Source organism: Dermacentor variabilis, chromosome 4 (genome assembly GCF_050947875.1).
Source record: "Dermacentor variabilis isolate Ectoservices chromosome 4, ASM5094787v1, whole genome shotgun sequence".
NCBI classification, from domain to species: Eukaryota; Metazoa; Arthropoda; class Arachnida; order Ixodida; family Ixodidae; genus Dermacentor; species Dermacentor variabilis.
The window spans coordinates 229,194,340-229,218,986 of record NC_134571.1 but is presented as its reverse complement, the minus strand read 5'-3'; the positions used below and the strand labels follow the sequence as shown (position 1 = coordinate 229,218,986).

Below are 24,647 nucleotides of genomic sequence, written 5' to 3'. Positions count from 1 at the left end.
CCGTGCCTCACACTATACTTACTATTACTGCGAACCACACTCGCATACCTATCTTTCCTTTGGGAGTGGCAAAGGAAATTCTACCGCAAGGTATTTGCCTTGCCAATGCTGATTGTCTCGGCGACCATCATGTGGTAGCGTTATCAACAGATGGTTCTTGCGAGCTTCGCACGCCCCTCGGGCCAGCCTCGGGCGCCGATCACAACATAAAGAAAATGGTTGCAACGAACCTGTCCTCTGCGCAGGCTGAAGACCTTTGCCAAGTATTATTGTCCTACCGAGATATTTTCAACATCGTCGATCGCCCATTAGGCCGGACGCTCAGGGGCAATCATCGAATTCTTACTAGCGAGACTACGCCTAGTCACCGACGACCGTATCGAGTTTCTGTGTCGGAACACCGAGTCTACCCGCTCCCACGTATAGACGACGCCCTTGACTGCCTCTATGGTTCCAGCTATTTCTCTTCTATTGATCTTCGTTCTGGATACTGGCAGATTGGTGTTGACAATATGGACAGAGAAAAAACCACTTTCATCACACCTGATGGCCTATACCAATTTAAAGTAATGCCGTTTGGATTATGCAACGCCCCTACTACCTTTGAGTGTATGATGGACTCCTTGCTACGAGGTTTCAAATGGTCCACATGTCTCTGCTACCTCGACGACGTCATCGTCTTCTCGCCCACGTTCGACACTCACCTTGAGCGTCTAACAGCTATACTTGATGTATTTCGAAAGGCGAAGCTGCAACTTAACTCGTCCAAATGTCGTTTCGGCCGCTGCCAAATTACTGTTCTGGGCCACCTCGTTGACGCTTCCGGAGTACAGCCTGATCCCGACAAAACTCGCACTGTCCGAGACTTTCCGGTTCCAAAGACAGCCGCAGACGTTCTAAGTTTTGTAGGGCTATGCTCGTACTTTCGTCGTTTTATTCAAGATCTTGCGGCAATTGCTAGACCCCTCACTAATCTTTTGAAGAAAGGCGTACAATTTTCGTAGAAGCCGCCACCTTCTCTCGTCTCGTTACTCTTCTCTCCTCACCACCCACCATTCTTGCCCACTTCTACCCTGATGCCCCCACAGAATTGCGTACAAATGCCAGCGGTCATGGCGTAGATGCTGTCTTAGCCCAGCGTCAGAGAGACCAGGATCGCGTTATTGCTTATGCGAGCCACCTCCTCACACCATTGGAGTGCAAATATTCCATTACGGAACGAGAATTCTTTGCTGTAGTCTGGGCAGTTGCGAAGTTCCATCCTTACCTTTACGGTCGCCCTTTTTCCGTAGTCACTGGCCATCATGCTCTCTACTGGCTCTCATCACTAAGAGATACTACAGGCCGGCTTGGTCAATGGGCTTTGAGGCTACAAGAATTTTCATATTTCGTGGTCTACAAGTCTGGCTGCCTGCACCAAGACGCTGACAGCTTGTCACGTTACCCTGTTGATGACCCTGACTCGCCCAATATTACCAGTGCTGCTTGCGTATTCTCTGTACAGTAAAACCTCGTTAAACCGTACCCGCTTAAAACAGTAGTTTCGTTTTAAAAGTAGTAAAGTCAAATCCCCGACTCAATGGCCATTGAACATAATGTGTTTCGCATCCGCATAAACCGTACCAGCTTACTGCGTACGCATCGGTTAAAACGTAGTGTTTGAACTTTTCGTCGCGTAAACACGGCGCTGCGCACTCTCTCCATCGGGCGGCCCGGCAGAACAACACGCCTCAGAGATCGGAACAACGGCCTCCAAGCGCCCTGTGCGTTTGCGCATGAAGCCACATCAACATCAACATCATTTCGACGCGGTGCCAGAGAGCGTTATGGCGTCGTGCAAGCGAAGACTCGCGTCGTTCCGAAGCTTGGAGAAAAAAGACGCCGGGTGCTCAGCATAGAAGAAAAATTAGACATCGTCCGTGCTATCGAACGTGACACGAAGAAGTCGGCGCTGACACGCAACAGGGATCTGCTGTTGACTACAGTGTGTGGCATTTGGAATGCGAAGAAGTTGCTCGGCAGCGCTGCTGCGACCGCGAAGATATGTCGGCTCTAGGAGGCGTTGGTCGGCTACGAGGTTCGACTTTTCGCCATCGTTGCCTCTGTTGTTGCCGAAGTGTCGACTAGCGACAGTGACGAGGACGACACGGAAAGCGATAGCACGGGCGATTCAGGCCCGACAGTGGCATAAGCTGCGCGTTGTGTCAGCCTCATGAATGCAATCGTCACGACGACAATAGGGGCGCGATAACGTAACTCTATTCCAAATGAAAATTATTCCAAACTCCGGCAGCCGTAATGAAAAAGGCGCCCCCGGGACTTCTGCAACACTACTGCGTACGTGCACGGTGAATACGTAACGCCAACGAGGAATCTGCCATGCGAGTGTTTGCCGAGAAGAGGGGGCTGGCTGAAAAGCTGGCACGCAGCTTCAGTAAGTTTGAGGCCGCTGTCGTCGGCGTGGTAGGCCGCCGCGGCATCAAACGAAAATAACGCTTTTGTCGCGCGAAGTGAATAAATACTGCATGTTTTCCCCCTTTCATTGCACTCTCTCTGAGTTCCGTTTTCGACAGGTAAGTGGGCGATCTCATGCTATTCGGTTAAGGGGGGACGCGGGTCTTGAAACGGCAAAAAATCACAAAAAAGTCGATTTTCGGAAAAGTGCATTTTCGCTACGTTTATACATTCAAGAATCCCTCCGCGAAATCTAGAAGCTAAATTTACTCGGAAAATAATAAAAAATCGCGCTTAAAGGGGCCAGGGTGAACGCGAAATCAGCAAAATTTGGTCAAAAATGTTCAAACTTCGCGCCGTCACCATTTGCGAACGCGGTGGCCGATGGCCGCCATCTTGCGCTTGTTTTGAAGCTGTTTTCTTTGTGCGCATTTTGCACCAGTTCAAAATGGCGTCGGTGAAGGGAAACCGACGCTATCGCGTCATTTCTGGAGGATGCGTCCGTGCCGCCGATTGGCCAAAGTGCGCACACCCCCCGCGCGCCTCGCTCCTATTGGTCCGGTGCTCGTCGGCGCGCGCTCGACCGCTCACGCGGCTCGCTACGTTTGTTTATCTCAGGTTTCATCGCGCCGCTGTCTACGTTTGTTCAGCCGCTTGCTTCGCGACGTTTGATAAGATGCTCATTTCGCTGCCCGAATGGCTGGAAAAGATTGTCGTCTCAAGGCTACTACGCGTGAAGCGGCTGTGGAATGCGCGACGGAAGGCGGCTAGGCCTGTCATACTCGCGGAGTTGCCGGTTGCTGGTCTGCCTGGACATTCTACCGGATCGAGTTCCGAGCTGCAAACTGGCACGTCTAGCGTCAACACTTCGTCCGCCCACGCCACGCGTGTTGGCACAGATCGTGCAGGCACCGTTTCCTTCACGACTGAAGAAAGTAGCGAGCGCGCAGCGAGCGCCGGAAAACGTCCGGAGCGCCGGACCTTCGAAGTGCGAACTCCAGCAAGAAGCGAGAAGCCTCTTTGAGCGCAAGGAAGCTGGCCAAAAAGCGGCAAAAAGATAGGATGTATCCAGATTATGCCCCTGGTGAATTTCCTTGAGATTTTATTGGTATGTTCTCAATAAAGATGTTGCAGAATGTTTTTCCTTGATTTCTCAAAACAACAATACCGACAGACTTCCAATTTTGGAGGTAAAATAGCTTCTGTCCTATTTCAGCTATCAACATAATTTTTTTTTTGCCAGAAAGATAAATGTATGCAGTAAGCAATATGCACCTTTTCAAAGCAGCACTCTTCTCAAAAAGTTTTTGAAATGGGTCACATGCTTGACATGTCAAGATGGCATTTTTTTTCTCACAGCTTTGATGAACTCTAACTCTTGCTCAGATTAGCCTAGAACATTGAATAATACCTTATGGCACTGCCTGAACATCCTAGATAGTCTTTATACTCAAATTACTGTGTTAGGGTTTTCTGTTTAGATGCTAATTTTCCTCCAAACAAAGGACTCAGCTTATACAATGTATTTAGAGTATATCAGAAACTACTTATCCTGTGGCAAAATTAATTATATTTTTAGAATCTGCATATTAAAATACACAAAGTGTGAAAATTTCGTTCAGATCTGTCCACAAATAAAAAAGTTGTATTTCAAGTGTAGCCTCCCCCCTTAAATAGTACTACCGTTTAGTGCGTACCTTTCCCGAGCTCCGGCCAACTACGGTTTAACGAGGTTTCACTGTATCAAAGTTGCTTCATTTCGCAGACACGCAACGTCATGACGCCTTCATCAGAGCACTCACAGACCGTTTTGAACACTCTCCGGCCGATGCCACTCTACGCCTCTTCGTCCTCCACGATGGTGCTCTGTACCGTCGTAACATTCATCAGGACGGCTCTGAGTTCCTACTTGTCGTACCTAAACACCTCCACTCAACCGTTCTAGCAGAGCTTCATGACGCACCAACAGCAGAACACCTTGGCGTATCTCGAACCAATGACCGTGTACGTCACCGTTTTTTCTGGCCGGGCCTTGCCTGTTCCGTACGACGTTACGTCGCGGCTTGTGAACTTTGCAAACGATGCAAGAAGCCTTCCCAGCTCCCCTCTGGTTACCTGCAGCCGCTTGACGTCATTGCCGAGCCCTTCCATGGTGAACTAGGGTGGTTGCTTGAGCTAGTTGGTAATTCATGATCAAAAATAATGTACAGCATGAAAGACAAGGACTGCGAAGACGACATACACAGCGCTGACTTCCAACAACATTTAATTGAGTTGCCACATCGTGTGTATATATACAAGAAAGGGCATGCACAGAAAATTAAAGGCAGTCACATGGGGTGTTCTAACACCAAGTCACTGAACTAAGAGCCCCCCCCCCCCCCCCCCATGGTCACCAGAAAAATAAAAAAACATTACGATTTCTATCTGTTTAGATACGTGACTTCACCAGGGGTCAGCACAATAGAGGGGGCACTAACTTGGTAGTGTTTGCGTTAGTGCCCCCTCTATCGCGCTGACCCCTGGTGAAGTCACGTATCTAAACAGATAGAAATCGTAATGTTTTTTTTATTTTTCTGGTGACCATGCTCTTAGTTCAGTGACTTGCTGTTAGAACACCCCGTGTGACTGCCTTTCATTTTCTGCGCATGCCCTTTCTTGTATATATACACACGATGTGGCAACGCAAATAAATGTTGCTGGAAGTCAGCGCTGTGTATGTTGTCTTCGCAGTCCTTGTCTTTCTCGCTGTATGTTATTTTTGACCTTCCATGGTGTTGGCTTAGACCTTCTCGGCCCATTTCCGGAATCTACCTCAGGAAACAAGTGGGTTGCAGTCACGGCTGACTACGTGACCCGCTACGACGTAACCCGTGCTCTTCCGCCCAGTTGCGCAAAAGATGTTGCGGACTTCCTTCTACAACATGCTATTATTTTGATGCATGGTGCTCAACGTCAATTGCTAACAGACCGTGGCCGTACGTTTTTAGCCAAAGTCACTGACATCATGCGGGCCTGCTCCATACAGTATAAATTTACCACCTCCTAGCCCCCCCTTAAACGAACGGCCTCACAGCGTTTGAACCGCATCCTTACAGACATGCTATCCAAATATGTTTCAGACAACCACCGTGACTGGGACCTGGATCTACCTTACGTTACCTTTGCGTACAGCTCTTCCCGTCTCGAAACCACTGGCATTTCCCCATTTTACCTCTTGTATGGCCGAGAACCGACGCTACTACTAGATACTCCGCTTCCATCCACCACAGCTTCAACTAGCGCTTATGCCCGTGATGCAATCGCACGTGCCGCCCATGCTCATCAACTTCTGCGCGTTCGTATACAAGTGTCTCAAGACAAATAGAAGCAACGCTACAGCCTCCGTCCCCGTGATGTTCATTTTGTGCCCGGCACCCTCGTGTTGCTATGGTCACCATCGCATAAAGTTGGCCTTTGTGCGAAACTGCTTTCCTGTTATACAGGCCCATATTGCGTGCTCCGCCAAGTGACCGATGTCACCTATGAAATTGTTCTAGCCACGCCCACTACGTCCTCCACTGTGACAACCACTGACACTGTCCACGTTGCCCGACTCAAGCCCTACCGCTCTCCACGCACATTGGATAATTACCAGCACAGTGACGGTGCTTTTGCCGCTGGGGGGTAGTATTACGATATTATCAGGAAATACTCCAGAGACGAGCTGCCGCAAGAATGATGACGAAGTGGGTCTGTGCCCTTCGCACGAGCGAATGTCGGCCTAGCGCTCTGGCTCCAGTCCAGTGTAAATAGCCTGTAAATAGCCTCTTCCGTCTGTGCCTTTTTACACGTAACAGTATTGAGTGGAATGATGTGTACAGTAAGCAAAACCCTAGTGTACTGTATGATTTGTTCCTGCAACATGTAAAGAGCTGCTATGATGCTGCCTTCCCACTAAAATACTATAAAAGGCACAGAAAGTCCAGGCAACCATGTATTAACAGAGACCTTTACGAGAGAATTAGAGAATGAGATAAACTATGCCATAACTTCATTAGACTAAGAGACATATCTGTATTGCCACATCCTATATGGTCGCCGCGGGTATGTGCCAGGCGATGAGAACGACGCTGAAGTAGCGCGAGAGTAGAAAAACAGAGACGACAACGACGCCGCATTGGCTGCTCTCATAAAGTGCTTTTACACGTCCCCAACACCGGCTTTCACGTCTCCTACTAGGCTGTGACACTGGAGGAGGTGCTGGGTAGGATTGCCTCATGACCGGCACACCTTCGCGGAGCCATACATTGAACACGGAATCACCTGCGTTCGTCTAAACTCCTGTTCACCGCTACAGTCGCCGCCTGCTAGGTCTGATGCCCGAGTTCAACCCTTTGCAGGACCCTGCAAGAACGCGTCTACCGATTTCCGCCATGGCCACTGCAACTCCATCGCAGGTGACGCTGCAGAATCCCAAGATCCCAGAAAGTTTCCATGGTGACGCTTTTGAAGATGTCCAAGATTGGCTGGACCAGTTTGAGCGTGTCGCCAGTTATAATGACTGGGGCTCCCAGCAAAAGTTGTCTAATGTCTATTTTGCGCTTCAAGACAGTGCGCATACGTGGTTTGTGAACCGGGAGAGAAATTTGACCACGTGGGATGCCTTCCGCACCCAGCTGCTAGACACATTCACTAGTAGCGACAGAAGAAACAACGCGCACAGTCTTCTCAAATCCCGTATTCAAAAATCAAACGAGAGCATTGCCACGTTTGCAGAAGATATGGCCCGCCTTTTCCGCATAGCAGACTCTGAGATGGCCGAAGAAAACAAGTTGCGCTATCTCTTGCGCGGAGTGAAGTAGGAACTGTTTGCTGGGCTCGTGAGGAACCCACCAACGACAGTGGCCGAATTTACCAAGGAAGCTTCGAAAGATCTATCTGTGGCGCACCGCTGACCGCCGGCCGCTATGCTTTCATTGCAACGAAGTAGGACATGTTTACCGCGCGTGCCACTACCGCGCGGCTGGAAATGCAAGATTTCCCAACTGCAATTACCCTGTGTCTGATGCTGCACGTAGCTGCGACGGAAATTCTACAAAATTTCGGCCAGAAGGTTCAACGTCTCGATCGCGTTCCCCTTCCCCGGCTCGTTACATCCCATTGACAAGTCGCGATTTTTCTGACGCCTCAAGGGGCAGGTCCCCTAGCCTGCGCCGGGGAAACTAGAAGCAGCGACCTCCGGGGGTGAGGTTGCAAACCGGCTAGATATCCAAGAGCCCCTATCTCCGACGATCAACGACTCTACAACTCCGACGACTACAACCACACCCCCTGTAATCGACGCCGTCAGCGCCGATCTTGTCGTTTGCATTGACGGCCACCAAGTGGCCGCTCTCGTCGACACTGGTTCGCATTTTTCGATAATAAGTAAAAAGCTGGCCGATAGGCTGAGAAAAGTGAAGATGCCGTAGACCGGGCCCAACATCAGAACTGCCGGCGGCCAGTTGATGACACCGAATGGAAAATGCACAGCCAGGATAGTAATCGCAGGTGCAACCTTTGTCGCCACCCTCGTCATTCTCTGAGTGTTGTAGGGAACTTATATTGGTGATGGATTTCTTGAGAGTACGGTGCAGTGATTAATGTCCAACCTCGTTGTCACATTTTCTACGACCTCAGACGACGTCGACCCCGCAGAACACCAGCGACCCCGCTTACGTATCGCCGACGACGTCACGCTTCTGCCGCGAAGCTGTTCCCTTGTACCTGTAATCTGCGACAATTTGAACACCGGGACTGGCGTCGCTGAACACATCGACACACTGGTACTGAGTCAAGGGGTTTCCATCGCCAGGGCTGCAATTCCGAGGTCCGGGATATCCTGGCCAACCCACCAACGGCCAACCTTTACGAACACCTCAAGACGGAACTCATTCGCCGCCTGTCACTCTCGGAAGACCAGAAGGTGCGACAACTTCAGTCCGTAGAACTTGCCGAGTGCAAGCCTTCGCAGCTCCTCCGCCACATGCGTGCTCTCACAGGCAACATGGAAGTCCAGGATTCCTTACTGCGAGCACTTTGGTTTCAACGACTTCCACTGCACGTTCAGGCAATTCTGCAGGCTCAGCATACGCTACCTCTCGACCAACTCGCCAGAATCGCTGATCGCGTCATCGAGGTCTCTCTGCCGCCGTTGTCGCCCACTGTCCAGGCTGTCGCCGCACCGCTGAACACCATAGGGCTTGCGCACCGTATCGACGATATCAACCGACAGCTCAGATCCATTCAACGACGCCTGGATCAACACTTGCCGACGCGCCACTCACAAAGCCGTGGCCAGAACACTACCCCGTCGCAGCAGCCTGGTGATGACGAATGGTGCTACTACCATCGACGCTTCGGGAACTGAGCATGGCAATGTCGACCACCCTGCTCTGCTAGAAATCAGGGAAACGCCAACGGCAGCTCGTAGCCACGGCTGCGAGCTGCCAACCTGGAGGCCGTCGCATCTTCGTCACCGACCAAATTACAAAGCAGCGGTTCCGACATTTGCTGCTACCCGCGAGCCCACCTTCAAGGTCCCCGTCCTTCTATGTCTTTCGAGCTCAGCGTGGCAAACCGGTCCACTATCAAAACTTACGGCTCGCTCCGCCTGCACGTCCAGCTTAAACACCTACGCCGTGACCTTCATTGGAATTTTGTCATCGCCGACGTCACAGAGCCAATCATCGGCTCAGATTTTTTGGCGCACTACAACCTCCTTCCGGACTGCCGCCACGACCGTCTCATTGACGCGACAACGGGACATTCTGCGCCAGGACAGCGAACGACTACCCACCCGCCAAGCATCAAAGTACTCAGCGTCGAACATAATTCACCGTACCACGCCATCCTCGCCAAATTTCCCGGTTTGACGCGCCCCAGCGGGTTGCCACGCGACGTGCAGCACACCACCTTGCACTACATCTGGACCACCCCAGGCCCCCCGGTTTTCTGTCGCGCCCGTCGCCTTGCCCCGGACCGCATGCGCATAGCCAAAGCAGAGTTCGAAGCCATGCTCGAGGAGGGAATCGCCCGCCCCTCCGACGGCCCATGGGCCTCGCCACTTTATCTTGTCCCTAAGAAGACCGAAGGCTGGCGGCCCTGTGGGGACTGCCGTGCCCTCAACGCCCGCACAATTCCGGACAGGTACCCCGTTCACCACATACAGGACTTCGCCCATTGCATTTCCGGCTGCCACGTTTTTTCCGTGCTAGACTTGGTCAAGGCCTACACACAGATACCCGTCAATCCGGACGACGTCACAAAAACTGCAATTATTACTCCTTTCGGCTTGTTCCGAGTTTCCCTTCATGAGCTTTGGCCTGAGGAATGCTGGACAAACCTTCCAACGCTTCATCGACGAAGTCGTCCGCGGCCTCGATTTCTGCTTCATCTATCTTGACGACATATTGGTGTTTTCCCGCAACACTGACGAACACCACAGGCACCTTCGTCTGCTTTTCCAATGCCTCGATGGCCACGGCCTACTCGTAAATGTCCCAAAGAGCACGCTCGGCGCTTCAGTCGTCAAATTCCTCGGCCATGAAGTTTCATTAGAGGGAACTCGACCCTTACCTGAACGCATCTCAGACATGCAAAATTACCCTCAACCAACCACCGCTAAAGACCTTCGCCGTTTCCTCGGCATGCTGAACTTTTACAGGTGTTTCTTGCCACACGCAGCCGAGTACCAGGCTCCTCTCCATGATGCCTTGGCTGGTCAACGAGGAAACCAACCCGTCACGTGGACACCGGCTTTAACGGAACTTTTCGAAAAATGCAAAGCTGCTCTTTGCACCACCCCACTTCTCTCCCACCCTGTGCCAGACGCTCCCTTGGGGCTCTTCACAGACGCCTCTAGCATCGCCGTAGGCGCCGTCCTTATGCAGCACGTAGACAACACCTGTCATCCCTTGGCGTTCTTCTCCAAGAAACTCTCAGCTTGCAAAACGATCCCTTCTGCGGCCAGTCCCACCGTCGAAACCACGACCCCCGCGCCGTCGAGTACCCCAGCTTACTACAGAGAACTTCTGGCGATATACGAAGCAGTTCAGCACTTTCGCCACATTCTTGAAGCACAACACCGCACTATCTTCACAGTCCATAAACCTCTGACCTACGCCTTCTCTCAGCGCCGCGACAAACTCCCACCGGTCCAGCAGAACCAGCTCTCGTTCATCGCCCAGTTTACCACCGACATCCAACATGTCAGCGGGAAGGACAACGTGGTCGCCGACGCGCTTTCACGTGTGGCAGCTATTAGCCCTTCGCAGATAACAGCTGATGTCCTCGCCGAGGCTCAGACTACGGACGCTGAGCTGCAGGAGCTTCTTAAGGGCGGGTACTCGCTACAGCTGCAGCAAGTCCCCATACCTGAATCGACAAAGACTATCTACTGCGACATATCAACAGCATGAAGCAGGCCTTACGTGCCCCTTTCCCATCACCGTGGCCTCTTTAACCAGCTACATAACCTCAGCCATCGCGGCATACGCGCCTCTGCACGCCTCGTGGCCGACCGCTATGTCTGGCGCTCCATGCAGCGGGATTGTCGCACCTGGGCGCGCTCCTGCATTCAATACCATCGGGTTCGAACGCTAGTGGACCACCAGCTACCACCCATGCGCCAACGGGATGATCGAGCGTTTCCACTGACAGTTCAAAGCAGCCTTCATGTGCCACCTGGACTCAACCTGGCCTGAAGCCATCCCAGCCTTCACCCTAGGTCTTCGCGCCACCTTTAAGCCCGACATTCAGGCTACACCCGCAGAGCTCGTCTACGGGGAACCTCTCCGTCTCCCAGGCGAATTTCTCGCTGTACCGCCATCCACCACTGCGACGTCAGATCCCACCGATTTCATCGCCCGGCTCCAACGCACTACCGCTACCCTCCGCCCGTCACCTGCAGCTCACCACTGTAAGACCGCCCCCGTCGTCTTCAAGGATCTGGCAACGTGCTCACACACTTTTCTCCGCGACGACACCGTCCACCGGCCTTTACAGCCACCTTACAGCAGACCCTACCCAGTTCTCCGTCGCGACGACAAAACCTTCACCCTGCGCATTAAAGGGAACGCCGTCCGCGTCTCTATCGACCGGCCGAAGCCGGCCTACATCGATTCCGCCGAGCCAGGGAATACCAGTACACCCACAGACGTCCATCAACGACCGCCAACATCGCAGCCTGCTTCTGTCACTGCACGCAGCAGACGTCGCGTACGCTGCCCAGATTTTTTCAAGCCCCGAGGGCTCTCCACTCCGCGGGGGGGTGATGTGGCGACACACTCCGCGCATACTTCTGCGCACCCTCCGTCTTCTTATCATCTGGCCCGGCATAACACAGCTGCACGCTGGACTGCATGGTCGATAAAACATAGCGCCACCGCCACATCACCCGAGGTATGCGTCACCGACGGTGGCTATAAAAACAGGCTGCCTGGCTGAGAAAGGCCGCCTTCTACCTTCTGCTACTGGGACGAACGTAGCGTCGGTATGCCCGTCCGCTGCCATCGTTAGTCAGATAAAGAAGCGTTACGTTTTTTATGTTGGGATTCGTCCCGGCAGACGACATCCCACACATACTGTGTCCCATGGCAATAGGCCCTTCCCACGCTTGTTATGCTTCACTGCAATACTTTTGCTCATGCTTCACGAAGTAACATTCCTGCATCGAGGCGAAGCTGACTTTTGGAAACCGGCATTATGCAACGCATCGTGCTTTCCAAGCTTCTAAGCCAATCGCAAGGACCACAAAGAGTCCGTGCTGACAGCAGAGAGTTCTTCCAATAAAAAACACGGCACCCAATGGCAAGAAGCTTCATATCGAACGTCGAAGCAGTTAGGCCTAACGTTGCCGCAGTAGTGGCTACGTATACTAGCGGATCTGTGTGCGAGAGCGCCGGTTCGAGGCAGTGAGGTAATCAAATGGCAGCGGTGGTGGCTTTGATTAATGCTGTTTCAGATCTGCGGTCACGGCAAAACGTCCGGAAAATCGGACGGTGAAGAGTTCTTGCATCCGAAAATTTCAAACGTTCCGATACATTGACTCTATGGAATACGTGGTGGCGGTGCCGTGAAGCCGTCCAAATTATCGGGAATCCGAGAAGTCGGTCGTTGACTGTACACTGGCAACTCCTCTAGCCGACGACAGGGAGTCAAAGACGATGCATTACGATTCCTGTCTGTACTCGAGCCAGCATTACCGCGACTGTCAACCCTTTCAATAAAATTACAGCTAATTTTCCCTGATAGAGGCACAAAATCCCTGAGAATTCCCGGTTTTTCCGGTAGGTAGACACCCTGTCATCGCAAATCGAGTCGAACATTCTCAAATATGCATACAAAGGAGATGCATACAGAAGCAAATGTTTTCTAATATCCCCTTGAGTCACGAATTATGATCAACTGTCGATACATGTGTGAAACATACGTGGTGCTTGAGACTCCACTGAAAGCACATCAAGGTGGTAGAATGACTGAGCATTTTATGATGAATCACTATAATTAGAGTAACTAAATATTTGAATATTGTAAAGTCAGTCATGCTACATTTTTTCATAAAAGAGATTAAATCCCCCGCTCGAATTACTTGCACAGGTTATTCATTGGCGTCAAGCATTTTAAGAAAGACAAAGATACACTTCAAGGTTGCTAACGACATGCCTCATGTCAAGCATCATGTAAAACACGGTATAGTGCCTCCACCAAAGCAGTACTCAGCAACGACACATATCACTCGGAAGCAAATTAGCAGAATGTTCAATTTGCCCTAAGCTTAATGATTGTGATTTATTCCTTGCTACCATTGCACAGAAGTGGCAAAAGTAGGTCGCATCCATAAACGTGGACTGTGTGACTGAAGGGGATATGAGCTATTTTTATCAATTGATAGCAAGTTCATTGGTATGGGGCCCGAACTTTCAACAACTCTTTCAACAGCTGGTGTGTCAACCTCAACTGTCCCGATATACTCTCAGACTGTGCACAACACTTCAATGTTGCATTTCACTGCTTTAAACAGTTTATTTTGGTTGGATGAGGGACACCTGCATCTTGGCATCAGCCAGCACTTTGTTTTTTGAGCTCAGCAGCGGCACACTTCCTTTCCCGTTCATTCCTCAATGTCCTTTCTGTTTTCGTGCTCCTTCCAGCATGCATTTGCCCCATGGACCATTTAAAGCATCCTTTTCATCAGTTGTACAGTCAACGTTCGATTTTACGGACTCCCTAGGGGCCGCAAAAATGTCCGTAAAATCATGCAGTTCTAAAACATGAATGCATGTCCTTTACTGTCGTTAAGTGCTCAAATCGCCACAGGCACATCCATAAAGTTCTACCAGTACAATTATTAGGCATATCAGTGCTCATACTGTGACAGGCAATGGTGGGTGGACGCGTGCATAATTAAGGAATAGATACAATTACTCACAGGGGCCCTGATCATGAGAATGAACTTCAAAGAATAATATTGGGTTGGAGCACATATGGCAGACATACTCAGATCCTTATAGAAACTTACCATTATCACTAAAGGAAAGGTGTACAATCAGTGCATTCTATCAGTGCTAACATATAGGACAGAAAATTGGAGACTGACAAAGAAGCTTGAAAACAAGTTAACGACCGCACAAAGAGCTATGGAACGAAGAATGATAGGCATAACGTTAAGAGACAGGAAGAGAGCGGTGTGGATCAGAAAGAAACGGGCATAGCCGATATTCTAATTGACATCAAGAGAAAGAAATGGAGCTGGGCAGGTCACGTAATATGTAGGTTAGATAACCGGTATTCCATTAGGTTTACAGAATGGGTGCCAAGAGAAGGGAAATGCAGTCGAGGACGGCAAAAGACTATGTGGGGGGATGAAATTAGCAGGCGCAAGTTGGAATCAGTTGGCACAGCACAGGAGTAATTGGAGATCAAAGGGACAGGCCTTCGTCCTGCAGTAGATTTAAAATAGGTTGGTGATGATGACTGCGTCCCGTGACAATTGCCCCTTCCTATGCTGGCCGAAGTGAGCAAGACCGGCTGCGCATCTGAGCGCTGGCCTGTTTGGCAACCTGCCTGCCTGTTTTTCTATTTTTGGATTTGGCCTGGTTTGGTTAGCTCCCAGCGAATTCTTGTGTTCCTTCTGAATTTCAACATGGCACCACTGCACTATTGGACTACGGCAAGGTGAGAAATTTCATTTGACAGTCCACGATGCATTTCAAGCAATTAGGCTTACGGCACAGCACCAACGCTAGACTTTCAACGCAGGTAACGAAAAACGGCACGGTTGTCGTGGCGAAGTTAATTTGAATTAATGATTCATACTGGGAGAGGAGATGTTTGAGACGCTTTCTATGAGCCCCAATATTATGTTAATTTATTTCGGTAGTTTTTGGGCATGCTAGTTATACAGAGCGCTGTGACGGCAGTTTCACAAGTACTCAATCTTGGTGCTACAAGTTTTGGTGCTTTCTCTGACCCTCAACATCATTGTAACTAATTTTGTTACTTTTTGGGATGCTCTTCAAGCGCAGTGGGGGCAGTGAGTGCAGTGGGTGCTCAAGTTCAGTGGGTGCCTGGCACTGTGACGCGATCAGTGAAAGACAACTTGGCGTAGGTGTTCAGTTAAGTTTCGCGCTTTAATGCACTGACAAGACAAGTTCGTGGCACTTTCTCTGATGCCCAACCAACATTGCTGAAAATTATTTTCGGTAATTTTTTGTTACTTATGAGGCACGCTCGCTGCGCCTGTCGTGACGCAGCGAAAGGCCGCTCGACCATGGTGACAGTTAGTTTGGCACATACTGAACCTTACTGCGACAAGTTTGTGACAAGTTTTATGGCCCCGCAACAATTTAAGCCTTCTTTCGGTAGTCACACTTGTCGAAAACGCAACGAGCAATTGCCAAGAGTGATAACACGGGAGCATGTTGCTTGCGCCGGCAGAACGCACTAAAGATAACGCCAGGAACTTGTAAGTCGAAAATTCTGTCTTCTGAATGACTGAAGACAGGCTTTGCACCCAAGCATTTGCCTTGAATGCGAGTAGAAGGAATTCTTCTAATTGCAGAAGTGCAAGTAGAAGGAATTCTGTGAGCGTCCTGCATGGTCTGGTTGAGAGCTTGTGTTGTGGCCACCTCTATGTATATTTTGTTTAGCACAAAACAACAGACACAAGAAAGACAACAGGACAAGGCGCCTTGTCCTGTCGTCTTGCTTGTGTCTGTTGTTTTGCGCTAAACAAAGTATTCATGGATTCGCAAGAACTAGACCGCCAACGCATTGTGCTGAACCACCTCTATGTATTTGTAACATACTATTGCATCGGTTGTAGCCAAGTTCTCCTGGAAACGCGCAGTAGTCCGTGTATTTGTGCTCTCAAAGTGCAGGAAGTAAGGCCCGGGAAGAGCGGAATGCTTGTAAATAGGATGTTTTCATGGTATGTACGGTACTGTTTGGGATGAGTCAGGTATTTTGTACGCCGTGTATGTGAAAGCAAACTGGTTTTGTTTGTAAAGCCAAACATTCACCACTTTTGCACATTTCGCCTCTACACGCATTATTCGTATATGTTAATACCAAAATGACGCTTGTAATTAAATTTTTTCACCTGCTGTCTGGTGGAGCTTCGTAAGGGAACTACTGCTGCTTACCTGGTGCCACAACGTTGGATGAATGCACAAAAAGCCCACAACAAGCATTTCTATCATCATCATCATCAGCCTGGTTACGCCCACTGCAGGGCAAAGGCCTCTCCCATACTCCAAACCACCCTGGCCATGTACTAATTGTGGCCATGTTGTCCCTGCAAACTTCTTAATCTCATCCGCCCACCTAACTTTCTGCCGCCCCCTGCTACACTCCCCTTCCCTTGGAATCCAGTCCAAAACCCTTAATGACCATCGGTTATCTTCCGTCCTCATTACATGTCCTGCCCATGGCCCCCCCCCCCCATTTCATTTTCTTGATTTCAACTAATATGTCATTAACTCGCGTTTGTTCCCTCACCCAATTTGCTCTTTTCTTATCCCTTAACGTTACACCTATCATTCTTCTTTCCATAGTTTGTTGCGTCGTCCTCAATTTAAGTAGAACCCTTTTCGTAAGCCTCCACGTTTCTGCCCCGTACGCGAGTACTGGTAAGACATAGCTGTTATACACTTTTCTCTTGAGGGATAATGGCAACCTGCTGTTCATGAACTGAGAATGCCTGCCAAACACACCCCAGCCCATTCTTTTTCTTCTGGTCATTTCAGTCTCATGATCCGGATCCGCGGACACTACCTGCCCTAAGTAGATGTATTCCCTTACCACTTCCAGTGCCTCGTTACCTATCGTAAACTGCGGTTCTCTTCCGAGACTGTTAAAGATTACTTTAGTTTTCTGCAGATTAATTTTTAACCCACCCATCTGCTTTGCCTCTCCAGGTCAGTGAGCATGCATTGCAGTTGGTCCCCTGAGTTACTAAGCAAGGCAATATCATCAGCGAATCGCAAGTTACTAACCTATTCTCCATTAACTCTTATCCCCAGTTCTTCTCAATCCAGGTCTCTGAATACCTCCTGTAAAGACGCTGTGAATACCATTTGAGAGATCATATCTCTCTACCAGACGCCTTTCTTTATAGCGATTTTGTTGCCTTCTTTATGGAGGACTACGGTGGCTGTGGAGCCGCTATAGATATCTTTCAGTATTTTTACATACGGCTCATCTACACCCTGATTCTGTAATGCCTCCATGACTGCCGAGGTTTCGACTGCATCAAACGCTTTCTCGTAATCAATGAAAGCTATATATAATGGTTGGTTATATTCTGCACATTTCTCTTTCACCTGATTGATAGTGTGAATATGGTCTATCGTTGAGTAGCCTTTACGGAATCCTGCCTGGTCCTTTGGTTGACAGAAGTCTAAGGTGTTCCTGATTATATTTGCCATTAGCTTAGTACATACTTTGTAGGCAACGGACAGTAAGCTGATCGGTCTATAATTTTTCAAGTCGTTGGCGTCCCCTTTCTTATGGATTAGGATAATGTTATCGTTCTTCCAAGATTCCGGTATGCTCGAGGTCATGAGGCATTGCGTATACAGGGCGGCCAGCTTTTCTAAAACAATCTGCCCACCATCCTTCAACAAATCTGCTGTTACCTGATCCTCCCCAGCTGCATAGCTCCCTAGGGTTTCTTTACTTCTTTCGGTGTTACTTGTGGGATTTCAAATTCCTCTAGACTATTCTCTTTCCATTACCGTCGTGGGTGCCACTGGTACTGTATAAATCTCTATAGAACTCCTCAGCCACTTGAACTATCTCATCCATATTAGTAATGATACTGCCGGCTTTGCTTAACACATAGATCTGATTCTAGCCAATTCCTAGTTTCTTCTTCACTGCTTTTAGGCTTCCTCCGTTCCTGAGAGCATGCTCAATTCTATCCATATTATACTCCCCTATGTCAGCTGTCTTACGCTTGTTGATTAACTTGGAAAGTTCTGGCAGTTCTATTCTAGCTGTCGGGTTAGAGGCTTTTTTTAGAGGCAGTCAACACAGCCGCTGGGCTCTATGGGAGTGTCCGCTCTTGTATAATTTCTTTCTCTATGCTTCGGCAGTGTCTTGATGACTGACGCATGTCATTGTCATTGTCATGATGACGCATGTCATCATTGCCAACTTGTCATTCGGCGATTCGCCTGTCGCTAGGCAACGGAAGTAAGCTGCAAAGTTTAATTTATACGCGGATATTTGAACTTCTGCCGTGAAAGAATTTTTAAAAGTGAAGCAATTTCTGTTCTCCTTATTTCACATTCTATTTTTTTGTCTCGATGCTCGTGGCAGCAAATGGTCGGCGTTAATATTAGCGTGACATATTTCTTGTTTCCAGTTTTCGCCCGAGCATCCCCTCTTGAATAATTTCTTTCTCTATGCTGTACTTGTTCTGCTTCGCCGCATTACTTTTGCGTATGCTTCACTGCTTAACATTTCTGTATTGAAGCTAACCTGACTTTAGGGAACCAGCATTACGCAACACGCATGAATGAGGAGGCTTGGAAGATTAAAGATCAAGTATGAAAATACCGAACGAGTGAAGAAATTATTTTGAAGAACACCAAATTATTTGCTAGCTGTGTCACACAACAGTTAATTTTTTCTCTTAAGGTTTGGTTCAGGTACCATTCAAAGAGTGCTGGCTTGAGCTCAGCTCCACCTATAGTTCAGACTTGGTTTGACACCCTGGTTTTAAAGTTGGAGTTAAGCACCTGGTGCACGTAGGTGTTCAACCTGGCCAAGCTCCTCACTGGGTCGCCCTGTGAGTTGGGCCACACGTGCCAAGCTGGCTAGCACATCAGCCGAGAAAACCTCCTCCAGGTGGCACCGGTCTCGACTCAGAAGCCGCAGTGTTTCCAGGCACCGCACCTGGCATGACTCCTTGGCTCGTTCAGATGACACCACCTCGATCATCCATGACACCAGACGCTGCAACAGCCTCTGTGTCACATGACATGGTCTGACAGTAAAGGAACTCCTAACGTTCTTACAGTGAACACTACGATGCAGTGCTTTAACATGTAGAAAGGAATCGGCTACGGACTGTCCATTCAGTATATTACATTCCGTCAACTGTGCTTAACAAGAAGTGTCAGTTTCTATAAAATGCTCTAGTTCTGGCACTGTCAAGTAAACTAAAGCATCCCTGTGCTACTGGGCATCTCTAATCGGTTTATCTCTAGAGCCACGACCAACCCAAGGGGGCTGCATCACCATTTACATGTATGTCTGCTCCAAATGCAAATGAATTATCGGCTTAAAATTCCATTTCCTTCAACCTCAGTACCACTGAAAAAAAGAAGGAAACCAAAATGTTGAACTGCTCAGCGAGTTCCACTATGTCCACAAATATTTTCTCCACACAAAGGAACAGATTCAGACATTTTGGCGCATTTGCGTGGCAGAAACCACTGCCATGTAAATAAATAAAAGCACAGTACCCCCAGCATGGCTTCTTTCTAATGCACCTCACAACATAAGGCTAATTAGAGGTATCCAAAGATTCAATCAACATGTTTTCAAGAGGCCAACCAAACCATGTCACAAGATTTTGGCAGATATGAAAAAAATTTGCTTTATATTGTGTGGGGTCTCTCACACCCGTACTCTTGGGACAAAGGAACGACAACACAGTAGTGCAAACAATCACAAGGGCATTTATTGCACCTTTCATAAATCGGTGCCTGCTAGCCGAGTTGCTACCCACAAAACATGCCGATGGGCGCGCGACAAATCTAGAAGTCCGACTCACCGCGACCGGAAGCGAGCGAATATGTTCGCCCCATGCTGGATCCCAACACCTGGTCCTTCGCGTGTATGGTCACGCGAATCGTGGCGCGTTCGAAGGCGGCCACGCGAGGCGGTCTCGCAGAAGCATCGGTCGCCGCGCGCCGGAATGTCCACGCCGCGCACCGACCCGCCGGGGAGGAGGGTCGCTGCACGTGCGGCACGACCGTCCCGCTTGTTGTCTCGAACCCAACAGCCCGAGCGCCTTGTCTCCCGACGCCCGAGTAACCCCGCAGCGGCGCGACGCTCGCGCCATCTCTCGCACCGCGCTTGTACCACTCCAACCGCCGCGGGCGAAGCCGCCCTGCAGGAGACGAGCCATGCGGGAAAACTAGATCTCAGGGGAGGCGTGAGAGTCACGCATCCCCACAATTGTAAGAAGAAAATAGATTAATTTTATTGTAGAAATTAGCACACACAATTGAAGAGACCACAAAACAAAGGAACACATGCACATAAACACTGGCTCGCAACTCTTTTTTTATTTCAAGGAAGACACAAATAGAGCAGCCATAAAAGAATAACAAGGCAACAACAAGCTACAAATGCATTGCAACATTTTCAGAGTTGAGGTAATAAACATAACATGATAAAAGCAAGCCAGGTGTAAAAACTATGAATTTTTTGTCGAAGAGTGCCAGTGATGGCTGGCCAACACACCTCTCGGCATACTTGATATGAAACGTGTCTTATTTCACATTTGTCGACTTTTGTGAGTGAACAAAACTAATGTGTCGTGAAAGATAACTTGACAATCAAAATCGACAATGTTTAGCTAAGTGTGAGTACTAACCTTTGTTCAGAGAATTGATGTGTTCCTTCAAACAAGGTTTCAGACATCTTGTGTCCCCATGATTTAAACACCACTTTTAAGACAGTGTGGGAATGCTCAACTCTCTTGTGCCCCCTGATGTTTTCTCCGCATGGCATTTGCATCTCCTGGAATCCTGCTTTCTGGCGTTGCATGTCCACTGTCGGCAAATAGTTACACAGTCGCACAAGAGATGGCACTGGTGTTTCAATGTTGGCACCACTTGACAGCATGGATACTTGGCCACAAAGGGAGCGACCTTCCTTCTCTTGAGCTTATGATTGGCAGCATGCGCAGACATCTCACGCGCCCATCGGCATGCTTCACGGGACCATCCCGTGAAAGGTTTTGAAATGGGGCACTGGAATAGACGAACACGATAGTCTAAATGTGCTTCTGTTCGCATGACTGCACACACTAATGATTAGGCTTTGCTGTGCAGCATGGGGCAAACATACTCACACGATATCTTGTCGTGGTGAGTCAGACTTCCTCGATTCGTCAGTGCCCATGGGCATGTTCCATTAGTTGTAATGCAGCTACCTGGCATTGCTGTATAAAAGGTCATGCACCACTGTTTGTGTGACTGTACACACAAACAATTAGCCATTGCTGTCCAGCATGGGGCAAACATACTCACATGATATGACTGCACACACTAATGATTAGGCATTGCTGTGCAGCATGGGGCAAACATACTCACACAATATCCTGTCGTGGTGAGTCACACTTCTTCAATTCGTCAGTGCCCATTGGCATGTTCCATTAGTTGTAATGCGGCTAGCTGGCATTGCTGTATAAAAGGTCACGCACGACTGTTCGACTGTGCACACAAAACGATTAGGCATTGCTATCCAGCATGGGGCAAACATACTGGCACGATATCCTGTCGTGGTGAGTCAGACTTCCTTGATTCATCAGCGACCACTGGCATGTTCCATTAGCTGTAATGCAGCCAGCTGGTGTTGCAATATAAAAGGTGCAATAAATGGCCCTTGGATTGTTTCCACTACTGTGTGGTCATTCCTTTGTCCCATCACAGGTTGGAGAGCCCCCAACAGGATTGTCGTTTTTTTACAATGTTCGAGTGGCCAGACCTGTAATTTTAAAGAGGCTTAACCAACCTAATTACATATAAAGTATATGCGGTCCACCAGTAACCGCAGAGTCAAGAAATTGTATTTCCTATTATTTAGGCACTTCATAGGTAAACTTAAACCTTAATCAACATTTGTGCAACAATTTATTAATATTTACAGTGGTGCACGCAAGGTTTGACTTCTGTATTAATAAACCATGATCATTAGTGAATCTCTGCATTTAATAATGATTAAGTGCCTCATTCAACAATCAGGACTTCTATCTACCCTAACAAGGAAAATGCCACTCGGGGAATATGTGTGATATGCGCGCAATGTCGTACATGTGTTGCAAGATGTGTTTAACAACTGCAACAAAACACAAGAAGGAAAACAGCAAAAAAAATACGGGTGGCGGGAAACTAAAAAGAGAGAAGAGGGGAAAAAAAGTGCGTGGCCAGGGCAGAAGAGACTGTGCACTGCGAGGCTTGGAAGGCTGGCGACAAGGAAGCAGAGCCAGTTCGTGATGCAGTGGCATAGTGTCCCTAGGCAGAGCCAGGAGGCAGCCCTGCTGCACCAAAGAACTGGGCTGTTCCAGGGAAGTCCGTGGATGACGGTCTATGGTTGAGCTGTGCCTGGTGGATGGAGCTGACTGGCCAGACAGGCGAGGACTCAGGCCTGCCCCACAACCTGGGCCCTGCCAACCGCTGCTGAGCAGTGATCCTACACCCGGCCCCACCGACGTCTCCAGGAAAACACAGCTGCCACCCGTTCGTCGACCATTGCTAAGCGCAGATCCTACACCCGGTCCTACCGACATCTCCCACAGAACGCAGCCACGATGCGTTCATTGACCATGCTAGTCGTGACTATCAAGCATGGCATTGATGATAGCACTGACAAAAGGCTCTGCGGTTTGTCTACTGCCGTGTCCTCGGCAACTACCCTGTCATATGGGCCGACACAACTCTCCCAGTGAATCCGTGTTTACAAAATAAAGTGCTACAAATTTTACTGACGTTATTTTGATTACTAGTCTGGTGGTGGTGTTCTGCTGGCGGTTACCGATACTCTTGCTTCTCATGTCATTCCAATTGTATCCTCATTTGAGCATGTGTGCACGCATGCTCATTCATTCTTGCAAAATAATTTTCTGTGTCTGTTATCGGCCCCCCCAACTGCATCACTGTACTTCTGTAACAAACTGTACAATGTTGTCAATCAGCTGTTAGTAAATTACTCAAAATCGCCCCTCTTCATACTTGGTGATTTCAATTTTCCTGACATCAGGTGGGAAAGAGACTCAGTTTCCTTAAAAACACAAGTCAGCTGAAAGCAAAGAATTTTTAAACTTTTGTCAGGACTTCTACTTAAGTCAGCTCATTCGCTTTCCTACTTGCATAACTCCCACTTCCGCTAATATACTAGACCTAATAGTTACCACTACACCAGACCTATCTTCCTGCTTAACTCATTCACCGGGAATTAGCGACAGACTTTATAATTCACTTCACTCTTGGGCAGAGGTTTCAAACAAGATAACGCTAGGGTCACCCAAGACCCTAGTTTTTTACCCAAGGCCCTAGGTAAAGCAGACATCACTGGAATGAATAGTGAATTGCAGGCCTTTGTTGATCGGTTCTTTGCCGGTTTCGAGCAGCGATCGGTTGAGGACAACTGGCTGCTTTATAAAAGCAAACTCTTGTCTCTACGTGATCATTTTGTACCTAATAAAAAAATTTCATCCGAGTACCTGCTCTCCGTGTTTTAGTAACACATTAAAGCACATGCGCAACAAAAAGAAGCTGATATTTCAATGCAAAAAATTAACAGCCCGAACAGATCACTGGTCTTGCTATCAAAAATTTAACCAAGAATTCTGTACTGTGCTTTCAAAGGCCAAGAAGGGATTTTTTGATGAAACTCTTCCTTTGCTACTGCAATCTAATCCCCGTAAATTTTGGAGCATTATTAACGGTACTAAAAGGACACACATTCATTTAATCCAATCTAATGTTCCAGTAGTTTAAGTTCCAATGTTGTGAAAAATGTGTTTGTTACTCATTTTCATAAGAGCACCCGCCTCAATAATTCCGCATGAACCAGAAACCAAATTCCTACCAATGGATTCCATTGTTATTGATGCAGTTGGTGTCAAAAAGCTGACTGTCAGCTTAAAAGTGTCTTCATAAGCCAGTCCAGATTGTATCTCATCAAAAGTGTACAAGTGTTTATTCTTCATTGCTATTGACATGTACACTTGTTCATATTTTTTCAGGTTACCACATTTCACCATCTAACAAATGTTATCACTCAGCGCGGGACACACCCGCATGTATCAGAAGTTCCTCAAATGTTACCGATGGTTCTGTCTGCTGTCTGTTGTCACCAAAGCGTGTGATTGCATGTGTGATGCAAATTGTGTAGGACACTCTGGAAGACACACAGGCATCAGCAATTACTCTGGCACCTTCAATGACATGTATAAAAGCCTACACGCTTGACTGGCAGATCAGATTTTTGACGATCGCTGACCATGATCGCCGCTATCACTATGCTTTGACTGTAAATTACTTTTGTGGGCACAAGTTCGCTCAATAAAAGTTTCGTCATTCACAGATTTGCCACTGTATTATTCACCATCTCTACCACATGATATCTGGTGGAGGTGCTAGTGCATACCGAAAGCCCCCTGGAAAGCCATGACCCAAGCCCAAGCCACGGAGACAACACCAACGTCGCCAAGGACCAGCGAGTTGCTTGTAGGCTGCAAGGACTGCCCCCTGGGGCACATACTTTTGCCTGAGAAGACCAGGAAGTGCACAGCCACTACAGCAGCTACAATGACAGCCCCAGTGTCGGCAACACCGATAGTGCTGCATTAGCAAATTCAGTACTGTGCATGAAATCGGAAGTTCAGGCATGCATGGAAACGGGACAGAGAAGTGTAGGCAGGTTGG

The 24,647-nt window shown here is 48.6% G+C and overlaps 1 protein-coding gene across 6 annotated transcripts in view; it reads right to left on the bottom strand.

The window, feature by feature from the left end:
- The window catches only part of ric8a (ric8 guanine nucleotide exchange factor A), a 513,564-nt gene that overhangs the window by 462,616 nt on the left and 26,301 nt on the right, over window positions 1-24,647 (bottom strand). For 5 of the 6 annotated variants that reach the window (XM_075691022.1, XM_075691025.1, XM_075691023.1 and 2 more), the window contains exon 3: window positions 18,723-18,939. In XM_075691022.1, coding sequence (XP_075547137.1) covers window positions 18,723-18,939 — 217 coding nt within the window. Of the gene's footprint in view, window positions 1-18,722; window positions 18,940-19,762; window positions 19,926-24,647 lie in introns of those variants that run through there. The other variant, XM_075691027.1, reaches the window with a different exon arrangement.